We start from the raw sequence: 26472 nt of genomic DNA, 5'->3' as shown, positions 1-26472 counted from the left end.
AACAAATGATCGAGTCTCACTCACAGTTTGCCTTTTTTCCTGGGTAATGTTTTTTGGATTTTAGCCAAAATTCTTTGCTTGTATAACACTATGCTGTGTGGCATGGCAAAATGCTATCAACACTCTGCCCCCCCAACACTGGGAAGGATGAGAAGGAATCCCAACAAAAGAAAAAACCTCGCTTCCCTTCCCCTCACCCCCCCACAAAAGAAAAAAATTGTCTTTGTAACAACAGCAATGAACCCCAAAATGGAGATGAGACAAGGGGACCATGGGAAAGGTTTGGGTGGAGTGGGGATGGGTTCTGGGATGCTCCAGGCTGAGCTTCCCAGGGAAATCCAAATGATAAATGGGAGAGAAAAGCAGAACCAGGCTTTTCACCCTTTGGAAATGGAGGAATGCTGCCGTGAGAAGGAGGAGAGAAGGAGCACAGGGAAGGAATGAACCCTGGCTGGATAAGAAAATGGCAGAACAGGCCCCTTGTTTTTAAAACAAAAATTGGCTTTTTGCAGAATTCCTCGGGGCAGGGGTAATAGGGAACACGAGGTGTGAGCAGCAGCCCCAGCACCCTCCTGCCTTCACTCCTCCTCCCCAGGCTGCTCCTCACCCATGGCAAGGCAGGAAAACCACCCAGAGCTACTTTTAATTCACAGCCAATTTCTCCTGGCTAAAAATCCCCCCCAAAAACCCCTTGGAGGCACCTCCAGCAGCACGGATGGAGCGGCTGATGGTGCTGTGCTGGTGAGGAGCATCCAGCCCATCCCAAAAAACGTGCACAGGGAGCAGGGTGGGGAGGGACAGGGGACAGAGGGCTCAATTCCAATCCACTGAGGATGACAATAAAACAAAACCAAGCAAAAATCCAACTGTTTCTCAAAGGCACCTGGGGAGGAGCACCTGGAGCATGTCCCAGAGAGGAGGGAGAGGGTGGTGGGTTTGTCTCTTACATCTTGCTGTGGACTGTTTCAGACATCATGCTTGGGCTCTGAGCATGTAGTATTTTGCACTTTGTAATGCAGGATGTATATTCCAGCTTCCAACATGTCCCTGTATTAAAAAAAAAAAAAGAAAAAAAAAGAAAAAAAAAAGAAGAAAAAAAAAGAAAAAAAAAAGAAAATCAAACCAAACATCATTGGCAATGGCAGCCTCTAAGGATGTATTTTCTTTCTTTTTTTTTTTTTTTCTATGTCACTTAATTTGTTCGTTTCTACCATCTTTGTACTATGCCTGCCTTGATTTTTGTCCCCTCCCTGTCCCCACGGATAACCTGCATACTCATTAAAGATGCGTATCCCCGTTCTGAGCTGTCGTGGTGCCGATGACACAGCGCGCTCTCAGCTCCAGCCCGGGGCAGCGGCGCTCGCAGCGCTCCCCGCCCTGCCCTCGGTGCTCCCCGAGGCTCCTTTGGGATTTGGCAGGGCCAGGGACCAAACCCGCCCCTCATCCCCCCCTGCGGCTGCTGCAGGAGAAGGGCGCAGGAGGGCGGCAGCTCCCGAGGGGGGTGAGACCCTCCCAGGAGATTTTGGGGGTGGGGAAGGAGGGAAAAGCCCTCCCCGACATTCACGTCCAGAGTTGTTGGATCCAGCCCGGACTCGTGGACTCAGCTTTGCTTTGCTTCTGTTTTAGCTGTTTCTCTGCTACCTTTTCAGCAGATTTCTTATTACACTGCACTGGATTGCTATATTTTTAACCAGAAATAAACTAAGGATTAGAGCATGTGCCAGTTAAATTCAGTTCTTTTCCTTACATGGTCTGATTCCCTCCTGTCGCAGTTTTGCTTCCTCTTCTCCTTCCTTTCCCTTTCCAGGCACAGGGCTATGGGTGGACAGGGGAAAGGATAATTTTGAAATTCCATTTTCCACAGTAACTGTCCATCATCTTCCCACCTCTTCCTTTTTTTGTGTTGTTTTGGATTTTCCTTTTGGGTCCTTAGTCATAATTTTTTTTCCCCTCTTCAAGGCTTGTTGCACACTTGAAATGAACCAAAAAAACCCACATTGGGATTGCAGCCTTGGGAATTCACCCCTGGGATTTGGAATTCTGCTTCTACTCTTTGGAAAGACTCTTGAGGACTTTTTTTTTTTTTTTGTGCATTCGAGTGCAAGACACAAAGGAGCAGGTTAAACACAGCCCTGCAGACACAGATATTTAGATATCTGTAAAACAGCACCAGAATGCCTCTTGTTATCCATCAAATAAAAGCACTGCTGGTTTCCTGACTGGATTTTTCCCACTGCTGCCTGCCCAGTTATTCCTGCTCTTGCCCCTGGACCAGCACAGGATTTTTCAGCTCTCTGTTGCACTCAGTCAAGCTGAGGTTTGCTCAGGAGGAAAGACAGCCACAGACTAATATTAATTGGCTCCCAACCCACACGGTCCAAAATAATGATTCCTTTCTTAATCCCGGGGAGTTGAGCAATTTGTCTCAGTCCTGGGCTTTTCACATTTGCCCAAGGCCAGAAATATTGCTGAGAAGTAGCCCAGAGAGAGAGGTAATTCAGTGTATTTGCCTGTCTTATGAGCCTGGCTCCTGCAGATCTGCCCAAGGCCCATTAAAATGCCCATCAAGGTGGGCCATAAATCCATGGAAATGATCCAGCCCTGCTGCTTTATGTCCAGGCTGGCAGCTGCACTTGGTCAGTTGAAGGTTTGGATCATTTTTTAAGGCTGCACTGGAATTTTTATGTTCTGCCAGCACGAAGAGGGGCTGGCACAGCAGAGCAATGGGGAAGGGGGAATTTGGGAAGGGAGATTTGGATCCCACCTGTGTGAGAGGGGCTGCTCCAGCATGGAAGGAAGGAAGGAAGGAAGGAAGGAAGGAAGGAAGGAAGGAAGGAAGGAAGGAAGGAAGGAAGGAAGGAAGGAAGGAAGGAAGGAAGGAAGGAAGGAAGGAAGGAAGGAAGGAAGGAAGGAAGGAAGGAAGGAAGGAAGGAAGGAAGGAAGGAAGGAAGGAAGGAAGGAAGGAAGGAAGGAAGGAAGGAAGGAAGGAAGGAAGGAAGGAAGGAAGGAAGGAAGGAAGGAAGGAAGGAAGGAAGGAAGGAAGGAAGGAAGGAAGGAAGGAAGGAAGGAAGGAAGGAAGGAAGGAAGGAAGTGGCGGAAGGAAGTGGCGGAAGGAAGTAAGTGGCGGAAGGAAGTGGCGGAAGGAAGTGGCGGAAGGAAGGAAAAGGAAGGAAGGAAAAGGAAGGAAGGAAAAGGAAGGAAGGAAAAGGAAGGAAGGAAAAGGAAGGAAGGAAAAGGAAGGAAGGAAAAGGAAGGAAAAGGAAGGAAGGAAGGAAGGAAGACAAACCCCCTGTGCCACGTCAGCTGCTCCCAGCCCATCTGGTGTCTGGGTGGTTGTACCCAAGACCCAGATTCCAGCAGTCCCCAGAGCCCCAGCCTCCAGAGCTGCCGAGCCGTGGCAGCATCCCTGCCAGGAAAACAGCCAGACTGCATCAGAGAGGGAGGAGCGACGGCACAAACAGGGTGGGACCCACGGCGGAGGGCTTAATTGAGACCTAAGGACTAATTACACTCGGCAGCTTTGGCGAGTGCAGGGAGCACGGAAAGCAGGGATTTTTGGAAGCTGTCACACAGACAGGGTGGCTCCAGAGGGCTGTGCTGAGGCAGGACAGAGCAGGGCTGGGATGGGATCTCCTGAGCTGGGGTGAGGCCTTTGCAGGGAACAGAGTCCTGACTGCTTTTCCTGCTTCAGGAACAGCTCAGCTCCTTGCACAGCTCCTGAATGACTGCAGCAGTTGTGGGATCATCGAATCATGGAATGGGTTGGGTTGGAAGGGATCTTAAAGCTCATCCTGTCCCACCCCTGCCATGGACACCTTCCACTATCCCAGGGTGCTCCAAGCCCTGTCCACCCAGCCTTGGGCATTGCCAGGGATCCAGGGGCAGCCACAGCTGCTCTGGGCACCTGTGCCAGGGCCTGCCCACCCTCCCAGGGAGAGGCAAATCCCCCAAAACTCTGCACAGAAAGATGTGAACGCACCCAGGTGAGAGGACAACAGGGTGAGTGACTGAGCAAGGCAAGAGATTCCTTCCTGGATTAACAAGAAATGCTTTCTCCTCTCCCAGATCATCAATAAATGCTCCATTTTCTCCTCTCCCAGGTTATCAATAAATGGTTTGTTTCCACCTCTCACCTGTTATTTCGTGGGGAAGGTCCCTCCCTGCCAGCCATGTTTTTATCTCACCAATTAAAGCTCCCTGGCAGCTCTATTTCATCTTCCTTCTGTCCTAATGAGCGCAGCAGATCCCAGCCCTGCTCTCTGGAGCTGCATCCCTGGGGATGGCCCTGCCACAGCAATACCCAGGGCACCTGGAATTCCCTGCACAAGGCCAGCCAGCCCTGGTGGCACCTCCAGGCATCGCTGGGCTGCTGCAGCACCACTTGGATCCCATCTGCTGTCCCCAGGGACACAGCACTGCTCTGCTGGGAAGGAAGGGATGCCTTGAGGAGAGGGGCTGAAAAACAAAGCCTTGGAGCAGCCCTGGCCTCAGTGAGATCTGCAGGTGGACATTTCACTGGCCATCAGGAGGCCACCTGCAGGACAGCTGGGCCAACAGGGGGAAAAACTGAACTGGGACATTTCACAAAGGCAAAACTATGGTGAACATGGAAAAGGAAGAGGTTTCTGTGAGTGCATCTCACACGTAAGGCAGGGAAGGATTCCCAGGTTTTTGCAGCCATCTCAGAGCTGCTGGTGCACTTTACACTGCCTGCAGGTGTCACAACAGGAACTGCAATCCCTCTTCCACACCAGGAGGAAAACAAGAACACAAGCTGGGATGGGATTTACTGAGCAAAACAAGGTGATATAACCAAGTGAGTTTATTGTAGGAACACCTGGAGACACGTCCTGGCCCCACTGAGGAATCTGGGACCAGTGAACCATTGTCATGTGCACAGTTTGTCCAGACATACCCCAGACAACTTTGGAACAACAGAGTCAGTGTTGTGCAGCCCAGAACAAGTGCTTGGACAGCAATCCTGTTCCTCAGGAGCCTCCCAGAGCATTCCCAGGAGTTCCAGCAGATCCAGAGCATCCATCCAGGATGGTCAGCCCAGAGCTGAGCCAGGATGGACACGGGGCTGAGCTCAGCAGGGCTGGCCACTGCTCCCAGCACGTTCCTTCACTCCTGGAGCAGCCTCAGGACGTGTGGATGGGATCTTCATAGAAAGTCTTGGCCATGGCATGAGCCACCTTGAGCACCTTCTTGTCCTTGGCCTCGGGGCCCATGTGGCTGCGGGCCAGCCCCAGCCAGTACTGCTCTGTCCTGGCCAAGTACTGGGCCTGGGCCTCCCCAGGCTGCACTGCTGGGTGCTGCTGCTCCCCTGGGCAAAGAGAGGCACACACAGGTCACACCCAGCTCACCAGGGCCACAGCAGCCAGGCCATGTGGGGCTCAAGGTAACAGCCTGAAAATCTACCAGCAGCAAGCAGGAAAATTCCTCTTTTATTCCAAGAGTAAAGTGTTAGGAAAGCTGCTTCTGCTGGAGACTCACCTGGATGCCAGGGAGACCTTCAGGCTCCCACAGAACCAGGCACTGCACTAAACCCCACTTTAGGGTAGTATGGAGACAGCATTCTACCCAAGGTTAGTAATTACCTTCCTCATCTTCACTCTCCTCTTCAGAACTCTCCTCTTCTTCTTCCTCCCCTCCCTCTGCACCTTCCACATCATCATCCTCCTCTTCATCTGACTCTGACTCCTCCAGCCATTCCTGGGTTTCTTGGATGAGAAAGGGAAGAGAGGAGAGGCACAGAAAGAGAATTAAGGTCTAAAGAGATAACCAAGGCACGAAGAGCTAACCCCAGGTAATGCCCACATGCCCTGCAGGACCCCTGCCCTGAGACACTGGGGACAGGCAGGGGCATCCCTGCTCCCTGGAGGAGTGGACAAGGCTGGCACAGCAGGATTCCCAGAATGGCCCATGCCACCACAGCTCTGTTTACAGCTCTTGGATTTCCACAGGGCAGAGCTGACTGTACAGTGACCCCAAAGCTCTGGCCCACACAGTAAGCCACTCTTTCCCATCCAGGGAAAACCTCCACTCCAAGGTTTTCCACCAGCCCTGAGGAAGCCCCAGAGCTGTTTTCTCCCGCAGTGTTGCTGCCCTGAAGGCACAGGGAGAGCTCCCAGCACAGAGCTTACTTGGATCCATCTCCAGCAGCACCTTCCACTGCTCCATCCTGTGCAGGTCGATGCTGTGCAGGTCACTGAGGGTCACCTGGCGGTCGCCCACCTCAAACATGCCCCCGTACACGTAGAGCACCCCGTGCTTCACTGCCACCATGGCACTGGAGCGCGGGCACGGCTCCACGGGCTGGCCCGGGGCTCCACCTTCCTCCTCTTCCTCTTCCTCCTCTTCCTCTGAGCCAGACCTGTCTTCTGCAGCTGCAGGGATCACCTGCTTGATGGTCATGACGGTGCCATCCTCTGCCACCACCTCCTTGACGATCTCCAGGGGGCCCTGGGGAGGCGGCAGCTGCAGCTCCTCCCCTCCGGCAGCCTCAGCCTCAGCCTGTCTGCCCCGCCTGCGCTTCCTCCTCTCTGACCTGGGGCCCTGAGAACAGGAATGGAGGAGATTTTGTGGGATTGCATGCAGCTACCAGCAGTTCATACACACAGCACGGAGGGAAGGAACTGTTCCTTTTTTCACCACAATTGAAAGTCTCAAGTGATCAGTGCAGTTCCTCCTACAGCATGAGCTTCTCCCAGCCTACAACAAGGAACAGTGAAGATCCTGGAGAATCCAGGGTGTGGAATTGCTCCCTCTGTTAAGGGAGGAGCAGCTCTCCTGCTCCCAGGTGCCACAAACACACAAAGGCCACTGTTCAGTGACAAGGGAAAGTACCCCACGATTTCCTGAAATCACAACAATTGCTGGGTGCTAAATTACAGCCCATTACCAGGCAGCACTCCAGGTCTTGGAAGAACTCTCTGAAAGGGCTGGAAAACAATCAGTTTGGGAGGGCTGAAGCAAGCAGCTGAGTGGCTGTTTGCCTGTTATTATGGGATTGACTTCTCCATTTGGAGAACAAAGCCAGGAAGGGGCAGGGGGAAGGAGAAGCTGAACCAGGTTTGCACCTCCCTTGGCCTGTGAGAGTGGTTCAAACACAATCAAAGAGCTGAGCTGAGCTCTGAGGCTCTTGGAGCCAAGGTTAATATTTCATCTCTTCTGGTAGCTCATCAGCACTGGGGAGAAAAGGGAAGGGTTTGATCCCAAAATCTTTTCACAGCAGCTGTGAGTGAACTCTGCTCATGTCAGACTCATCTGGCCTGGAGAGGGCTTTCAGCAAAACACCAGAAATATGTTTTCAAGCTGCTCTGCTTCATTCTGCATTTCACAATAATGGGGCAGCATGATTCCTGGAGGAGAGGGATTGCTCAGGTGCATCCTGAGCTACCAGAAACACAGGATTCCTTTAAACAGAGAAAAATCCTGGCTCCATCTCTGGAAATGTCCAAGGCCAGCTTGGAGCAACCTGGGCTCATGGAAGGTGTCCCTGCCCATGGCAGGGGTGCAATGAGAGAATCTTCAGGGTCCCTTCCCACCCAGACAATCTGTGAAACCTCAAAGAGGCCCAACCAGCCATAAGGGATGTGCCAGGTGATGAAATGAGTGAATTCTTTAACCCAGACCTTGAGCTGTGCAGGGAACCAGCGGTTCTTCCCGATGTCATAGAAATAAATGTCATTGAAGAAATCCCCCTCGATGCTCTCCTCCTCCTCCTCATCCTGCACCCCCCCAAACAGGAGGCAGCGGTTGTTGGGAGCAGCAGCCACAGCAAAGCCAGACCTGGGGCTGGGCTTCACTCCCGAGGGGCTGAGCCGACTCCAGCTCCACCTGTCTGCAGGGAGAGAACAAATGGCAGCAGCAGCACAGGAGAATCCTGCCTGGTTTGTGTAGAACAAGCTCTCAGAGCTCCAGCAAGGAATTCTGATGCCATGGGAAGGCTGAGCTGGAACAGAGCTACAGAATAAAGGAGGGATTTATGAAAAGGATCTCCTCAATGGATCCACCCTGGGCAGCACAAGAGCCCAGCCGGGGCTGCACCCAAGGTGAACCTAAATGGTCCCAAAATGAACCCAGGATGAACCAAAATGGCCCCAAAATGAACCCAAGATGAACCAAAATGGCTCCAAAATGAACCCAAGGTGAACCAAAATGGCCCCAAAATGAACCCAGGATGAACCAAAATGGCCCCAAAATGAACCCAAATGGTCCCAAAATGAACCCAAGATGAACCAAAATGGCCCCAAAATGCACCCAGGATGAACCAAAATAGTCCCAAAATGAACCAAAATGGCCCCAAAATGAACCCAATGTGAACCAAAATGGTCCCAAAATGAACCCAAGGTGAACCAAAATGGTCCCAAAATGAACCCAAAATGAACCAAAATGGTCCCAAACTGAACCCAAGATGAACCAAAATGGCCCCAAAATGAACCCAAGATGAACCAAAATGGCCCCAAAATGAACGCAGGATGAACCCAAATGGTCCCAAAATGAACCCAGGATGAACCCAAATGGTCCCAAAATGAACCCAGGATGAACCAAAATGGCCCCAAAATGCACGAGCGCTGCCGGGGTCTCTCCCTGGGATCAGTTCTGCTCCATTTGCACCTTGCAGTTCATTGTCCCATTCCAGCTTTAGCCCAGGCAGTCCCACCCTGCTTGTTTTTCTCTCTCCAGCCCACGGGGTTTGTGCTCCTGGGCTGAGATTGGGATCATTTGTCCTTGGTGCCCAGCTGGAGCAGGAATTGTTTTGTGTCCCTGCTCTGTGCACAGAGCTCAGCATCCCCTGATGTGAACCCAGACCCACACACTAAAGCAGCACAGAATGGGAAAAATAGAAAAGCCAAAACCTGAGGCATCAATTCCATGCCCTGTTTTGGATATTGTCATGGCACCTTCAGGATTTTCCAGAAATTTCTGGACCAAGGAGACTCTTGAAAGCGCTGCACCTTTACTGGAGGGTGAATTCAGCCAAGGCCTGATCAGATGCAGCCTTCAAGCACCAAAAAACATCCCTCAGTTATTCCATGGAGCCTTCCCACCTTCTATCAGTTCTCTCAACCTCTTCTGCCACCCTGCACTGCTGCCTTACCCCCCAAAATAAACACAGATCATCCCAAAAAGCCCCAGCCAGGCTTTAAAAGAGGGCTCAGCAGCAGGACAAGACCTGTGCTCTATCCCTCTGCTTTTCTCCAATCCCTTCTACTCTGACTTCAGAGCAAATCCCTGAAATGCAGACTGGGAGCAGCAGTGCCAGGCCCTGTGCTGCTGAAGGAACTGCAATCCCAGCAAGATAAAACCATAAACAGGAATAATGTAAACAGGGCCCGGAGTCCAGACAGTGCTGGTGACCAAGCCTCCTCCCCAAACCCCATCCCACACAGTCAGGTTTGGAGAAATCAATCACAATTTTAACATTTTAGAAATTCAGCTCCAAGAAAATTGTCGCACTGCCTGAGTCAAGGAGGAAATCTCCTAAGGAAGATGATGGAATTCCTATTCCAAAGAGCCACCATGGATCAACCTGTTCCCCCATGGAATGGGCCCAGCCTGGAGCAGGAAGGAGCTGAGTGATTGTCCCTGTCCTTATCTCAATCCATGAGTCTCCCATTGGGTTTTCTCTCCTTTCTTCAGCAGGTCCCTGGCACCCACCCAGGAATACCCCACAACAGGAGAATTCTGCAATCCTAAAGATTTTCTGTTGTGAACAGGAAAGTGCTGATCAAAATGTCCCAGAAACAGAAATTTGGAAATGTTGTTTTAATTCCCTCCCACATACAAACTGGGGGGGAAAAAAAAAATCACTAAAATCTCTTTTCCTGCATCTCTTCCTGAGCCAACACTGGGGCACAGAGGTTATCACTGAGAGGGGAATTTGGTTCCAGTTTTTCTGTGTTATTTGGCACTTGGTGCCATGATCTAGTTGAGGTGTTAGAACATGGGTTGGACTCGATGATCTTAAAGGTCTCTTCCAACCTAGAATTTCTGTGATTCTGTGATTCCAAGGAAGGAGAGGATTTGCATTCCCAGGGCAGAGCTCACCTTCCTCCTTGCCTGTCCCTTCAGCCTTCAGCAGGAACATGTCTGTGTGCAGGGTGCCTTTGTCCACATCCTTCTTGATCCTCTGCAGGGAAGGGAAACACAGAGATGCTCAGGAAACAGCTTCAGAGGCCAAACCACAGAGGGATCCAACTGGAAATGCAAACACTGGCTCTGGGCAAGGAGAGGCCCCTCTGGAGCACCAGGCACCTCCAAACCATGGGAATCAAAGCAGGGATTCTCCCTGGGATGTGTCAGAATCCTGCCTGTGGCAGCAGGAAGGGCTCCTCAGGCTGCAGCATGGATTTCTGGGGATGTATGGAGACTGTGGGATGCAGGAATTCTGGCACCCAGAGCAGAATAAATTGGCACAGGGGACTAAAACCAACTGGTTTGCAAACACAGGAAGGGTGGGCAGCACTGAGGAAGCACAAGAGCCAAGGTCCTGCCTTTCACTCTGCCCCAGACAGGACCAGCTGCTCTCAGGGCTGATTTAACTCCTGTAAAAGGAGAATTCCCACCCCCAGTGGGACATGACAACTTTCCAGGGCTTGCAAGGCCCTCTGGGATTCTGCCCTGGATGTTGAGCAGCTCTGATGTGCAGTGACCTCATGTGGCCCAACCCTGTGAGCAGCCCAGGCTGAGGGTCCCTGTCACCCCCTGAGCCAGCACAGGAGGAGCAGAGGTGGCAGCTCTGTCCCCTGCAGCTTGGCAGCTTTGCACAGCCCTGAGCAACAGGTTCATCCTCCCAAACAGAAGCAGAAACTCCACTCCCATCCCTACAAAAGGCAGGATAAGGTGAAAGCTCAGCAGAAGCCATGAAATGCCTGATTTTCAGTGTGATTCCCCTGCTCCTCTCCCTGGATTCCAGTGCTCATGGCAACAGCAGCATCCCAAGGCAGCTCTGTGCCACACCACCCCAGGAGCTGTGCTAATAATGCCATTAGCCAGCCATCCTTCCTGCACTGCTTCCTTGCCATTCCCTTCCTCCTGGGATCAGCAACTCTGCTCCCAGGGTGCCACCAGTGCAGCCCAGCAGTGCAGCCCAGCAGTGCAGCCCCCAGGAAGATGAGCTCTGTGTAGACCACAGGATGCAGGAATTTTGGCACCCAGAGAAGAGAAATAAATTGTCAAAGGGGATTAAAAGTAATTGGGTGCAGCCCTCTCCTGCTGCACAGCTGTAGCTGGCAGGGTATCCAATTCCCTGGGATATCCCAATTCCTGGGACTGGTGTTCAGTTCTTAGGGAGAGGAGAGGGAAGTGTTCTCCAGGCACTGCTCAACCCCAGCCAGGTGAAGTGTGAGGAGCACAGCACTGCCTGAGAGGCAGGAGAGCAAACACAGAGAGCAGCTGGCTCCCAACCATCCAAGCTGTGTGGGAAATCCACATTCCTTTCTCCTGAAAAGCTCCCTGTAGTAAACACACTGTGAGTGCGCCATGACAAAGCTCCCTGGGCTCAGAGAACCCCCCTGAGGTGGAGTGGGAGTCAGTTTTTGTTGTCACAGACACTTCCAGCTGCTGGAGAGATCCATCCCCTCCCAGCCAGGACAAGTCAGCCCTGAGCAAATCCTTCCATCACTCACAAGAGGTTCCTGCTCCCCCCTTGTCCCTGGTGCTTTCCAGTTCCAGGTGTTTGTTTTCCAGGAAAATCTGGCTGGGGTACCCTCAGTGGGCAGCCTGCTGGGACAGTGAGGAGGTGCAAGAGCTTCACAGGCATCAGCTGAAAATTCAACTCTGACAGACTGCAAAGGAACTGAGGCACAGAGGGCTTGAGGGGTGGAATCAGGATTCTCCAAAATTGCCTGACAGGAGATCAACAGTGTTCAAAACCATCCAAATAGCAGAAGTGTTCAGCAGGCAGAGCTACAGAAGGACCAGTCCCACCAGACCTCACAATTCAGGCTCTTCCACATCTCCCAGCAAATCCACTTCAGCTTTGTGACAAATGCCACTAAAAAACCCCAAAAGAACAAAACCCCCACAGCCCAGCCATGCCTGGCATCCCAAAGCCCTGCCCACGTGTAACTCCAGCCCTCCCCTGGCCTGTAGGCTGCACCTGCAAGGTGGAGCAGCAGCAGCTCCAGCCCCTCTGTTGCCTAGCAATGGAGCTTGAGCCAGCCCAAAATGCAGCTCGCTGCAGCAAGCCCCATCCCCAGCACAGGGAAGGGCTGAGGACATCTTTAGGCTCAGCAGGAGAGCAGGTCTGAGCTCCCCTGGGCATTGGGAGGTCTGTTCTGGGCAGGGCTGGCAGCACCCACAACATCCCTTCTGTAGGGATTGCAGAAATTGTCTTCATCATCATCCCCAGGCTGCTGCTGAAACAGAACAGAGACACCACTGTGCTGAGAATCCTGCTCTCTAAAATATCAGGCACCAGCACCTCAAGGCACTCACACCCAGGGCTGGAAAGCTCCTTTTGCACCATTTGCAGCCTGGTTTGCTCAGGAAAATCCACAGCAAAGCTGTGAGGGGACCAAGGTGCTGGCCCTGCTCTGCAGGTCCTGCAGAGCCCCACAAAGTCACTCCATCTTTTCTGCCTCTATTTCCCCAGCCAGGAAAGAGACTTTTTAATCAGGTCCCATGAAGGAATTCAGCCCTGGACTGCCATGTTAGTGAGAACAGACTCTCCACATCACTTCTGCAAGCCCAGGGAATCAAAGCAGGCCCCAAAACTCTGTTCCTGCCTTCCCAGCTCCCTGCCCATCCCAGGACAGCAGCAGCACCCTCCTCCAGCAATGTGACAGCCAAATGATGTCCCTATTCAAAAAGAAGAGCTATTAGGATTTTCCTCCCCTCTTGCCTTCAAAATTTCCCATCCCATGTGTGATTTAGTCCTGCCTCTCCTTGGAACACTCTGCATTTGATGAATGGTGCTTTGCTTGGATATCTGCCTGGTTTCAGATGTACAAATGTCTTCAGACTCCCCAAAATGTCTTCAGAGCAGCCCTGACTGGAGTGTTTGCCCCTGTAACTGGAGACAAGGAGTGAGTCCTCTCCTGTAGCTGCCCAACTCCAATCAAGTATTGTTTTCTCCATGTCTACCTTCTCCCAAGAGCATCCCAGGCAAACACATTTTCTGCACTTCAAAGCAAACCCAGACACTCAGCTCCACAATCAGCTCTAAGTGAAGACACAATGAGAATTAAATAGCCACACATTAACAGAAGTGGGTCTCTCCTAGAGGGGCCATATCCTGCTGAATTTAATTTTCAGGAGCATGCTGAAGGCTGCAGAGAAAATTCTGTTCAGAGCTTTGGTCAGTTTGTGCTACAACAGCAGAGCCTGGCAGCAATGGCCCATCAGAGAGAAGCACACAGAGCTTTCCACATGAGAAAGGAAGGAGATTTTTAACATCTGTGGAAAATGTCTTGTTTTAATGGAATGTTTAATGGAGTGCCTGTTCTAATGGAAAAGCTGTTTCCCAAGCTGCAGAGAACCTCCCTCAGCTGCCATCCTCACCCAGTGCCCTGCCAAAGGCTGAGGGCAGCTTTGCATCCCCCATCCCTTCTCCTTCATCTTCCCCAGCTCACACCAACCCAGAGCAGCAGGGGCACAGACCCAGCTGCAAACATGTGAGACTTTTCCATCTCCATGGGGCAGCTGGAGCCCAGCAGCTGCCAGGAGAGCTCCAGAGGCAGCAGCTCCTGCTCCCTGCCCACCCTCAGGAGTGAGCACAGCACAGGAAGGGAAGGGGACAAAGCCCTTCATGTGGAGAAGGCTCTGTGTCGTTGCTGCTGCTGAATCCAAGGCACATCTGATGAGGCAGAGCCCAAAGCTCAGGCCCTGAGGAGGCACAAATGCTTCTAAATATACAGAGACACCAACTCCCCTCTCTCCTCTCCCTGCTTCCCTCCTTTGTTCATTTCTCCCCCTCAGAAGAACAAGGCGTCCTCCTCCCCTGCTGCCTTTCCACGGCAGCAGCAGGATCCAGGCCTCTGCCTCATGCCCAACATGAAAAGCTTTGGCAGGAGCTTCTGCTCAATGAAACACTTCCTTCCTGCTGCCCAGCATGGCCAGGGATACCTGCTCACTGAGGAATGTGCTCTCTGGTATAAATTCCCAGGATTAACAGAGCAAGGAGCAGAGCTGGGGGAGCCTGGTGCTTGTCAAAAGTCTTTTTTGGCTTATTGAGTTTGCTCCCTCACCTCTGCCACTGATGGCACAAAATAAAAGTCTCCTGGCAACTGCTGCTTTTAACCTGCAAGTGCTGAAGCACAAAGCAATACCTGAGAATGCTTTAAGTTGCCAAAAAAATGTCATTTCTCCCAGTTGCTTATTCCTCCCTCAGTGACATCAATTCCTTCTGTTGGATAAGAACAGCAGGGAAAATAAAGAAATCATCTGAACCAAGATTAGCCCCTCCATCAGCAGAACTGCACGGAAAAAAGGCAGAGTGAGAAGATGTAAATGAGAAGATGTTCTGGTCCCCAGCCTGTGGACAACACCTGGCAGCAGAGAGAGTCCCCTACCTGCTTGGAGTAGCCCCCATAGATGATGATGTTGCCCTCAGGGGTGGGAATCATTTGACAGCCAGACCTTGGAGCAGGCCCCATCCCTGCAGGAGCCAGCTTGCTCCAGGTGAAGGAGTCCAGGTTGAAGGTGTACACATCGTTGTAGTAGATGAAATCTCTGCAGAGAGCACATGGGGACACTCAGGACAGGATAAAACAGCATTTCAGGACAGGATAAAACAGCATTTTGCTCACAGCCCCCATTTCTACAAGACAAGGATCTGACAAGATTGAGAGGCCAAAAGTGCTGGACTGAGCTGTGGCTACAAGGATGGGCTGCCTCAGTGCTACAAGGATTTCTCCCACACCTGAAGACTTTAAATCAAGATCCTTTGTCTTTCTGACAAAAAATCCATTCAGTCCCAGTCCTGCTGAGAATAACTCTCCCATCAACACCCAGATTTCTGTTACTGGTGAAATTTTGTTGCCTTTTTTAAGGAGGACTCAAACTCCCAGCCACCCCAGCAGCCCACCTTGCACTCTCATGGAATCCTCCAAAGATGACCAGCTGCCTTTTGCATGCAACCATCCGATGTCCACTTCGCCCAGAGGGCCCTCCTGGTGCCCTGAAACACAAAGAAATTCCATTTCTCAGCAAAATCCCCTGCCCTGGTGGTGCCTCAGGCCATTTTTATTGCAGTCACTGGCAGCTGAGCTGGCTGAGCTCAGCCTCTGGCTGCCCCAGTCCATGGCTGCTTTTCCCCAGGACAGGATGGATGCTCTTCCAGGAACTCTTGGGACTGCACAGGCAGTTCTATTCCTAGAGATAAACCACCCTAAGAGCACCCAGAGTCTTCCCAGTGATGAGTCAGGAGCTGATTCTTTAGCAGAGTTTAATGAACAGCACTTCACAATTGCAGGGAAGACACTCCAAACTGAGATGTTTTCTCCAAGCACCAAGAGACAAAGCCTGGCTCTGCCATCCCCCTCCCTCAGAGTCTCAGGAAATCAACACCACCTTCACTCATCCACCTGCAGTTTGGGTATGACTCCAAACCACTGAAAACACTTCATGAATTACCCAGATTTCCTCAAGAACAAAGGCACTGCAGCAAAACAAGTCATCATTGTCAGCATGATCCCACTGAAGGAGGACAGGGATAGATGGGGTGTTGGGCAGGAATTCCTCCTGGCACAGGTGCCCACAGGGCAGGGATAGATGGGGTGTTGGCAAGGAATTCCTCCTGGCACAGGTGCCCACAGGACAGGGATAGATGGGGTGTTGGGCAGGAATTCCTCCTGGCACAGGTGCCCACAGGGCAGGGATAGATGGGGTGTTGGGCAGGAATTCCTCCTGGCATAGGTGCCCACAGGGCAGGGATAGATGGGGTGTTGGGCAGGAATTCCTCCTGGCACAGGTGCCCACAGGGCAGGGATAGATGGGGTGTTGGGCAGGAATTCCTCCTGGCACAGGTGCCCACAGGGCAGGGATAGATGGGGTGTTGGGCAGGAATTCCTCCTGGCACAGGTGCCCACAGCAGCTGGGGCTGCCCCTGGATCCCTGAAGGGTCCCAGGCCAGGCTGGGCAGGGCTGGGAGCAGCCTGGGATGCTGGAAGGTGTCCCTGCCCATGGAAGGGGAGGAATGGGATGGGATTTAAGGTCCCTTCCAACCCAACCCATTCCATGAGTCTGTGGCTCACTCCATGACCCCACACACTCAAAAACAGCCACACACTCCTGTTCAGCTCTCCCAAGCTTCCCTGACCTTTCAGTTAAATGTGCAGCTTCCATTTCCAGGAACAAGCAACAGCCCCTCCATGTGTCCCATCCACAAGGCTCCCGAGGAGCTGGGCAGCTGGACACCAACCCAACATGGATCACCCTCCTTCCTCCTCCTTCACCCCCAGCATCACACAAAGACAACAAAAACAACCCCAACAACTTTCCAACAGCCAGCTCTAGGCCAAAGAGGGTTTGCTGTGTGCTCTCTGCCCCCGTGGATGAACCCATCCTGTTTTCCCTCACTGAGGAGTCTCCCAGAGCTCCCAGCTGGCACCAGAGCCCAGCCAGACTCCTCCACCAGGCAGCCCTAAGGTGTGGAAGTGATTGCACAATCAGGGCCTCAATCAATAAAGCTGAAAACAGCAGCAAAACCTAAAGCCACAACCCCTGGCCACAGCTGGAGCGGCAGCAGGGAGCTGGGAATGTGGGGCTGGATTTCTGTGGAGAGAGAAAATGAGGGCCCTTATTCACCATGGAAAATGACAACCTCACCCTGGTGATAATGAGAAACTCCACCAGAAGAGCAGCATTTGGGGAAGACTGAATTAATATTGATTGCTTGGACTCTTTATTCTAACAGAGAGGAGGTTTTTCCAAGCATTTACTGGATCTTTAGTATCACCCTGCAGAACAGCACCTCTGGTATTAATTTCATCAAGACTTGAAATCATTATTTTCTCTTGCTGTAACAAAGCTCCTGTGTCATTACTCCAAAAGATGGCACTTTTTAAATCATCTCTTCATGTTTTTAAGGGGAGGATGAATTAAACCCAACATCAGCACTAAAATCCTGTTCTCAGAGAGTATCTTGTGCCTTGTTTCTCAAACAGGTTTCCTCTGAGTTTAAAATCAATAGAAGTTTATTTATTGATGTGTTTTAATAAAGCTCCCACCAATGCAGATTTAACTCCAAGGCACAAATGGCACAGTCAGGCAGGACTGGCAGTGATGCAGAACCTCATTCCCACTGCAGAAGGATCTTCCTGCAACTTTTCCCAAACACAAACTCTTCCCTTTCACCTGTTCCAGTGCTCCTGGTCCCCAAGAAACATTTTGGAAATGGCTTCCCAGACTTTGTGATTAATGCTCTCTTTCATGGGGTTGACACCAGAAGGCAGACATGTAGGAGGGAGCTGTAAATTCTCCAGAATTTTTTTTAAAAATAGATGAAAAACTCTGGCTAAGGACTGGCTCTACACATGTACAGCATGAGGCTGAGCTGAGCTGCTCCATAAAGAATTTTCTTTTGCCTGTGGAGTTACTCTGGGATTTGTAATAACAAATCAGAGCTGAATTCAGCCCCCAGATTCATGAATTACTTGTCCCAGTGGCTACAGGCTGCAGGAGTTGCCTCTTCATCCCCAGGATGCTCAGGAGAAGCTTGGGAGTGCTCAATAATAATAAAAGTGGGGGTGAAGAGAACATTCCAACACAGGGGCACCTGAGGACAGAGCACTTTTGTCCTGCAGAGGAACTGAACTCAGGGTTTGTGTTGTTTTACACCAGTGGCACACACAGATCCTGTTCCCCCATGTCTGGACACTCAGGTGGAAACAGAGAAGGGAAAACACAACTGGCACAGAGCCCAAAATCCTCAATTCCAACCCCCTGCAAAGTCAATGCACTGTTGTACACCTGCATCCTGATCTACCAAAGGACAAACTCATTTCTGGGCTGACCATCTACCTGATTTACACCAAAACACCCTTTTCTTTCAGCATCTGGTGGGGCAGGAGCTGATTTTCCTGGTGAGCAAGGAGAGGCATCCATCACACCCAGCCCTGTGCTGGGCCATCCTCCCCTGCAGGGACTGCTCCAGTTCAACAGACACTGGTGGAACTGGGAAATTTCCAGCAGCACATGCCAGCAAATGCTACAGGGAGCACCAGCAGCACTCCAGAGTGTCAGTGAAGGGAGCTGCAGGGCAGGGAGGTGGCAATTCCCAAGCACAAGCCCCAGGGATGCTCCCTGCCTCTCCCTGAGGGAGGGCACTGGGACTCACAGAGCTGACTGGGAATGCTCTCTCCAGGAAGGAATGAGGCAATTAGGTTAAAATATTGCTGCTCCAAGGCAGGGTAACAACCAGTTCATGGACTGAGGAAACCTCGAGCATCACACACACAAGATAAGGTGGCTGCACTAAGTCAAAGTCAGCTGCTGGCACGGCTTCTAACGGGCTGGGATTTGCTGTGTTTGGATCATCTTTGTGCATGCAAAATGCAAGGAAAACACAGCTAAATCCTGCTAAATTTAGCAACTTTTAACTCTGTCAGGCAGCCTGGCACCACTGTGCTAGGAGAAAATGGAGCTGCTCTTCCCCAGCACAGGGAAGTTTTCAGAGTTAGGCAAGGTTTTCTCTTCCATTCAGCATCAATACCTACTTTGAACACCTAAGGGTGTAAATAGGGGTTGAAATGGGATCAACCTGGACAGATTTGGTGCTCCCACCTAAGGAAGAACATCACTCCTAAGTGATCAAAAGCTGCTGCTTCTCTCAGTGCACTCTGAGGGTGATCTGGAGCTCCAGCCCAGCCAAAGCTGTGTCCTGGTACAAGACAATCCTAAAATCCAAGAGGAAGCCAATCCCAAACTCAGACCCAAATCCACTCCCCTGCCTCTCAGTCCACTGGATGTCACTAGAACTCCTCCCTCATGCAAACACAAACAGGAGCAGCCAAAGCAAGGAGCCAAAGGTTAAAGAAACATCAACACACGACTTTGGGCCAGATCCACTGAAAATATTTACACTTTCACTCCTGTCAAAAACTTTTGGCACCTGTTTCCTTTGACAGGCCTGGCTTGTTTATCCTCAGGAATCTCAAGGCAGCAAATGCCAGGAGTGAAGTTGGGTAGATAAAAAGTGGCTTCTCCAGTGGTGTTAAAATTGGGAGACCCTTGTACAGCCCCCACTGGAGGAGCCCAGGAAAACAGAGCAGCAGTTTTGGACATCTGCACCTGCCAGGGTTGGAAACAGAGAGCTGCTCATGATACTCTTCCCTTCAGTTAAGCAACACCAAACCCACACCCCAAAAATCAGGATTGAAATAAACCAGCTTTGGTCTCAATACACTTGGAACACATCTCTCATTCCCACTTCTTTCTAGGGGTGTCTTCTCCAACCCTCTGTATTTAAGGGAGAGCTGGGAAATCAGAGCACTGAACCAGGAATCAAACTCGGATCACACTGGCACAGCTCCTCATGAGGCCAACAGCAAGGAATCACCGAACACCAGGAGCTCAGGGATCAGAAATCCAAATTTCCTGGCAAAAGAATGAGGGCCCAGCACTTACTTGATCTGCTCCCAGGTCTTGGTGGCCAAGTGCAGGACCCAGAGATCTTTGTAGTGGTAGAACTGCTCCCCGTTGGGAGAGGCAAACTCGCCCCCAAAGATCCAGAGCTGCCCCCCAGCCGTGGGCACCACAGCTGCCTGCAGGACAAGGGACAGCTGGGTCACAGAGGATTCCAAACCAGGCACACAGCTCCCCCAGGGCCAAACACACAGCTCCACATCCCAGGGAACAGCAGCAGCTCTCTGGGGCTGAGGGAAGGAGAATTTGGATTAAAGTGTTCAGCACAGCTTCCCTACAGCAAGGGAAAGCTGGCCTGGTGGGCTCTTCCCACCTCCTGGGGCAAGTTCAAAGTGTCCTAGGAAACATCTTGGGATTAATGCAACAAAAAGTGTTCAACTCTCTCTGTTCAAAACCAAACTAAAGAAAGAAAACCACAAAAAAGCACCAAACACAGAAGGAAATGTGCAGCATTTGGACAAGAGGAGAGACTGTTGCTGCTTTTTGATTGTGTCATGGCAGAGAGGGATTTTTTTTTTTAATTTTTTTTTTTGCACAGAGCAGCACCAAAACACCTCTGGCATGCAAGATACCAGTTAAAAGCAGGGAGAAGAGCAAGACTCCACTTCACTGAAGTTATCTGTGTTAGGACCAAGGAAAAAGGAAGGAATCCCAAGAAGCAAATGCTGTGGCTGTGCAAATTTCCATTTGTGTTTTCTCCAGGGTACCCATCACAGCTCAGCATTGGGATAATGCTCTCCTTCCTCACAAGGCTTCATTCCCTGCCTGTCTCTCCCAGCAAAAAAAAAAAAAAAGATTTTTAGCCCCACAGAGGACCATGCCCTGCCATAAACCAGCCCAAACATGAAATGATTAATTAAGAAAATCCAGGGTGTGCTTTCAGGCAGGATTTGTGGGAACATGAAGTTACCTAAACAAAGGGGATGTGTGCCTGAATTCCATGGGCATCCAGTGCTTCAAAGCTTCAAGGGAAGGTTTATGCAACAGCCTGCTCATACTTGTGGGTGACCTTTCCAAGAGCTGGCTTGAAATTCATGACAAAACCAAACCTTTGTCCTTGAGCAACTGCCAAAACCTGCCCATAGCTCCTCTCACCTCAGCTCCAACAGTGGATTGTGTGTCAGAGACCAGGGATGACAAATAAACCTAAAAACATGCACCTAGCAGCCACAGACACACTTCTGCTTAGCTCTGAGCTATGCATTCAACACAAAGCCACAAGGAACACAAACCAGCTCATGAGGCTGAACTGTCCCCTGTGAAATCATAATTAATTATCAGACAGAAGCACTGCTGAGGCAGGACTCCTCAGTTGATTGTTGTTGTAATCCAGCTGCAGCTCCTGAGCTCTCCCTTTGGACTGAGCAGCTCGACAGCCACCTGCTGGCTGCTGGAACCAAGCTCGACTTGAAACAGCACAAAGCAGCCCAAAAATCAAGGCAGAACCTTTCAATTCAAGGATGCACAGCTCAGAGCCAACACTGGCACTTATAACAAAGGGATATGAACCTAACTGGGGTGTTGGATCTTACCAGGGAGCTTTGGGATGGGTAGGAAAAGGACATTCACATCCTGTATGGCAGCTTTGGGAAGGCACCAGTCACCCACTGGCTGCAGCAGGTAAGAAAATGCCTCAGCTGGTGAGGGCCAAAGACCTGCAAAAAATACAAGTCTTTGGTCCAGGTTGTGCTGTGCAGGTGTTCACATGAAGTAAACAACCCCAAATTCCTCATCCTCACAAGCAGCCAGTGACCTGGATCTGCAGAGAGGTGCACAAGAGCCCAAGTGCTCCCTGCTGGCAGCAGGGGCAGTGGCTGGGATGTGCACGGATGAGGCTGTGGCCATGAAGGGAACAATGGATTTTGGGCAAATTCCAGTTTGAAAATTCAGGGTCCTCTGGGATTATGGATTTGAGCTGGTCCTTGTACAATACAGCAAAAGAATAAAATTCTGAGGAAGAATCTCCCCCCTAGCTCTGCTTGAGTTCTGCCAAATCAACAGACACAACCCCAAATCTTCATTCCACACTGAGCACTGCCAGAGGACACCCAGTGACCAGAGCACCTTGGACAGAAAAGCTGAACTGACACCACTGGCAGCCCATAACGAGGAGAACAAAGAGAGCAAAGAAACCCTCAGGAGGTGCAGAAATTCAAGCCCTCCTCCCAAATCTCCCTCAGAACAGCCCCAGCTGCTGCTCTGGCAGCCAGAGCTTTACCTGGTGAGCACAACGCCTCGGGGGTGGGTTGGGGATGTCCAGCTTGGCCCAGCTGTTCTTCCTGATGTTGTAAATGTACAGCTCATTGTACAGGTAGGTCTGTGAGACAGGGAGGGAAACAGCAGCTCAGCCCAGTTCAGCTCAGCTCAGCTCTGCACAGGGGATTTGGGGAGAAGATTGCAAAGCACAACCTCCTCAGAGCTCAGGGGAGGACAATCAGCTCCTGCACTGCACTGGGAGGCAGCAACTCTTCCACTGGGCTGGAATGTTCCCTCCCAAACCCTTGGTGAAGGCTTGAGATATGAGGATTTAAAAAGCTGGAGCTTAACACAGATGTTCAGGTTAAAGGTGCTCAACTCCAGAGCAAAGAACAGCTCCAGGTGGTAAAAAAAGCAGAATTAGTTCAGCTCATCACACTGGGTATCTCTGAGGGGGCCAAATATCCCTGCCAGTTTTCCAGAGCAGTTTAGTCTCCAGGAGCAAAATAACCACTTGCAACCTGCAGAAATTCAGGAAAAAGAGTGTTCCTGAGTGCAGTAATTTGCTGCTGCTCCCATCTCCAAGGCAGCCAGCAGCAAAGGTGCAGAAATATCTTGTTTTGAGAAGGGCAAGAGATTCTTCACTAGTTATCCCAAATGAGGGGCAGATATGGCTACAATTAAGTCTGGAGAAATTATGAAGCCCTGAAATATTGATGCTGAGACAATCACTCTGACTCCTTAATGGGTTCCAGAGTGTCTCCTTCCTGCCAACTGCTCAGCCATGAGACAGAGCCATGGCAGAATTAAAAGGCTATTTTGCTCCCATTCAGGGACAAATACATATTTTATGACTCTGCCTTGAATTTCCCTTCAAATGAGACCCATGCAAATTACAGGAAAAGGAGGGAGGGGGGAGATAAAGGAAAAGAAAATGAAGTATACATTACTTTTTGGCCATTGAAATATTCACCTCCAAAAAGGATCAGCTCATCTCTCTCGGGGTGAGCACAGAAGGAGCAGTTCAGCCTGAAAGAAAAGAGGATGGAAAAAATAAAAATGATGCGAAAGTCCTTAAAACCTTGAACCTTGGAGCTTTTAACTCAGGCACCAGCACCTCTGCCCTCCAGCCCCAAAGGTCTCTCCATCATCTGCCAAATTACCCTGCTGAGATGTTCACCCCAGGGCTAAAAACTTCTCCAAAGAAATTAATTTCTTCCCAAACTTCCAGCAAGATGAATGGGGCACTGTCTGAGAGGCTCTCCTATTTCAGGAGCACACGTTACTCTGTGATTTAACTCCCACTTTGACGTGAGCTCCTGAATTTTAATGCTGGGGTGGCAGGAACAAAAATGACTTTTATGAGGGCACAGAACTCTGGGCTGTCTCCTCTCCATTTATCTGTGTCATTATTCTGCACTTGCTGCTGGTCACTGCTCTCCTGAACACCCCAAGTTTCTGAACCCCACTTAACAAAGTGGTTTTCACCTCATGACACATCCTTTTGCCTCTGAATTCCCTTCAGCTCTCTAATCCAAACCCAAAACTTCCTGTTCACTTTTATTTTCCCTCAAAGCCCTGAAATCTAACCCTGCTTTGCCTCTTTTGTGCTGATGTGATGGTTAAAAAGTGGATTTTGATGCCCAAAACCAGGCCTTTGGTCTCTTTATAACCATGAACTCAGTATTCCAGATGTTTCATAACTCCAGGTATCAGCTATACCTTCCACTCATGGGAAATAACTTCACATAAAGAAATTACATCAACAGCACTGCCAGCTGCTCTACAAGTGGCAGCCAAAGCTTCACACAATCTCACCTGGGTGAGGGGGGTGGGCAGGATGACTCAATTACTTGGGTCTTTTTAGCATCCAAACTCTGGAATTCTGCTATCAGGGCTTCAAGATCCTCCTGGAAAGAAAAAGTCAGACATGAGCAGCTTGGCATGCACAGGAGCACACATGAAACCAGCACTCACTCCCATAGCTTCCCTATTTAAAAAGAAAAATAACTGCCCAAATTTAAGCAGAAACTCTTTTATATCCAGAGAAATCTCGTGCATCTTTATTCCCTTTCAACTTCACTCAATTAAAACCAAAAACTGGCCCCAAAACTGCTGACAGGCCAAGGGCAGAGGCAGGACTGCAGCAATGGGAGGTTCTGAGCCAGGGTCTCTCCTACCACCCCATTTCAGGTCACTTTGCTGATGGTGTGCTCCAAACAGAGAGTTCCAAACCCTGGGAATTGTGCAGCATGGCATCAGCTCTCCCTGCAGCCAGGAGACTCCACACGGGCACCTTCCATGCCTTGGAGCTTTGAATGAGGCCATTAACAGCACTTTTTACCAGGGAAAAGTCACTGCTTTGAGGCTTAAACACAAGCAGCCCCTCTAGGAGTGCGAGAAACAAAGGTTCTCATCTGCTTTTAGGGCCAGAAGAAAAGGATGAAGGGGATGGAAGGCAAGAAGGAGCCTTAAACTGTGTGACTGCTGTCACACACAAGGGACCGGAGGGGATTTAAACAAGATTCTGCTTGGAATCCGAGAATGAGGGTCCTTAAATCTCACCCATGGGCAGGGACACCTTCCACAATCCCAGCAGGCTCCAACCCAGCCTTGGGCACTGCCAAGGATCCAGGGGCATCCCTGAAGTCCAACTTCAAGGAGCTTCGGACACAGCTCTCGGGCACATTGGGAATGTTGTGGTATCTCCGCTGGGCCGGAAGCCGGACCGGATGATCCATGTGGGTCCTTTCCAACCCATGGCATCCTTCACTTTCCCTGAGCAGCCCAGATTCCCGTTGGATTCGCTCCTTTGCTCCCAACGGTGCCCTCAACCTTCCCCTGCCCCAGAGCGGCCCCGCGCCCTCCCTGGCCCGTCACCTCCTCCTTCTTGGCTCGGCGGGACACCTTCTTCTCCATCTTGGCCAGCGTCTTCTCGGCGCCTTTCCCCTTCTTGTCGCGCTTGCCCTTCTTCCCCATGACGGCGGGGACGCGACAGCCCGGGATTCCAGCGGGATCACAGCGGGACGGGGCCGGGATACGCCGGGATCACAGCGGGACGGGGCCGGGGCGAGATCACAGAGGAATCACACCGAGATACCCCAGGATCGCACCGGGATTCCAGCGGGATCAGAGCGCGACGGGGCCGGGATACCCCAGGATCGCACCGGAATCACACCGGGCCGGGCTGCGATACCCCAAGATCACGTCGGGATCGCATCGGGGTACCCCGGGATTGCACCGGGATCGCACTGGGATACCCCGGGCTCACACCGGGATCACGCCGGAATACCCCGGGATCACACCGGGACCACGCCGGACCGGGATACCCCGGAAGACCCCGGCATGGGGCCGCTCCCTGAGCCGCGCGGCAGCGCCCTCTGCCGGCCCGGAGGTCGGATGGCGCTGAGGGAGCGCTGTGAGGGCTCCGCGGGCTACGGCCGCTCCGGGCCGGCATCAGGAGCCCCGCAGGGCCGGGGAGAGGGGTTCATGCAGTCCCGCACACCGGCCGGCACAGCCATGGCACGGCTCGGACACGGTGGGGTTGATGCCCGCCCTGAGGAGAACGTGGAGCCCACAAAATGGCCCCCTCCCCTCGCACAAAATGGCCCCCCCTCAGGGGAGGGAGGCGAGGACGTGTTTCGAGGGACGAGTTAGGCTCTGTTCAGTGGTGCCCACGGGCAGGAAAACAATAATAAACTAAACCACAAGTTCCACCTCAGCGTGAGGGTGGCAGAGCACTAGCCCAGCTGCCCAGGGAAGTTGTGGAGTCTCCATCTCCATTCCAAGCCCACCTGGGCATTTTCCTGTGCTACCTGCTCCAGGTGGCCCTGCCCTGGGCTGGATGATTTCCCTTCCAACCCTAAATATTCCATGATTCAGTGATTAGGAGGAATTTCTTCACAGAAAGAGTGGTTAAACATTGGCAGGGCTGCCCAGGGACGTTTGGGGTCCCCTATCCCTGGAGGTGTCCCAGGAATTCCTGGATGTGGCACCCAGTGCTCTGGGAGGGGGACAAAGTGGGGATCAGTCAAAGATTGGATTTTATGATCCTGAAGCTCTTTTCCAACCTCAGTGACCCTGGGGTTCTGTAATTTCATCACCTGAGACGTGAGCCAGGCCTGGGGGAGGCCCTTTGCAGAAATAAAATAAAATTAAACCACGGGCAGAGTTCCCCAGGGATTGGGGCACTGTGCAAGTGTTTTCATTTCCAGCTGCAGACCTTTGGGAATGGGGTTTATCCAGGCCACTCTCCAAATCCTGAGTTGTTGGAGAGCCAAAAGAAGTTCAGGCACTGTCAGACAGTGCCAGGCAGCTGCTTTTTCCCTCAGTGGTGGAGAAGGAATAATGATGATTTATGTGCTATTTCACACAGAAATGCTGAGCCCAGGGGAAAATTCCCGGGAAAACACCTGCTTTGAACACCAAAGAGTGTAAATAGCAGTAGAAATACATCTTTTAGCTGCAAGTTCATCCCACTGTGTATCAAAATCGCCACCATGATTGTTTCTTGCGGAGCAGAAGGAATAAAATCATTATATTTTTCACTGAATTCCCACAAAACCCCTCATTTCCTGGAAGCAGGGGAGTTTTTACCACCTTAATTCAGCAAGGATTTCCACTAAGGTACAGTGGAACCTTCAACACCCACTGATTTATCCCAAACATCCAGCACGTGCC

General features: G+C 51.3%; 1 protein-coding gene across 3 annotated transcripts; it reads right to left on the bottom strand.

Annotated features, from left to right (window-relative positions):
* Positions 1 to 518: 518 nt before the first annotated feature.
* Positions 519 to 25308, bottom strand: KLHDC4 (kelch domain containing 4). 3 transcript variants are annotated; one of them, XM_074550765.1, is made up of 12 exons: positions 24673 to 25308; positions 23611 to 23702; positions 22743 to 22821; positions 21815 to 21913; positions 19579 to 19715; positions 15038 to 15130; positions 14523 to 14682; positions 10057 to 10138; positions 7638 to 7846; positions 6147 to 6558; positions 5601 to 5723; positions 519 to 1047 (listed from the first exon to the last, which is right to left on the bottom strand). In XM_074550765.1, the coding sequence occupies exons 1-12, from the start codon at positions 24769 to 24771 to the stop codon at positions 944 to 946; spliced, it is 1689 nt and encodes a 562-aa protein (XP_074406866.1). In that variant the 5' UTR covers positions 24772 to 25308; the 3' UTR covers positions 519 to 943. The 3 variants fall into 3 exon arrangements, with proteins under 3 accessions (XP_074406866.1, XP_005493083.2, XP_014126760.2); XM_005493026.4 differs by lacking the exon at positions 519 to 1047 and adding an exon at positions 4808 to 5326 and having other exon boundaries at positions 24673 to 25166; XM_014271285.3 differs by lacking the exons at positions 519 to 1047; positions 22743 to 22821; positions 23611 to 23702; positions 24673 to 25308 and adding exons at positions 4808 to 5326; positions 21129 to 21251.
* Between the last annotated feature and the right edge of the window lie 1164 nt (positions 25309 to 26472).

This window comes from Zonotrichia albicollis, chromosome 13 (assembly GCF_047830755.1).
Source record: "Zonotrichia albicollis isolate bZonAlb1 chromosome 13, bZonAlb1.hap1, whole genome shotgun sequence".
Lineage (NCBI taxonomy): Eukaryota > Metazoa > Chordata > Aves > Passeriformes > Passerellidae > Zonotrichia > Zonotrichia albicollis.
Note: the sequence above shows the minus strand (reverse complement) of the source record. Positions and strands in the feature narration are given on the sequence as shown.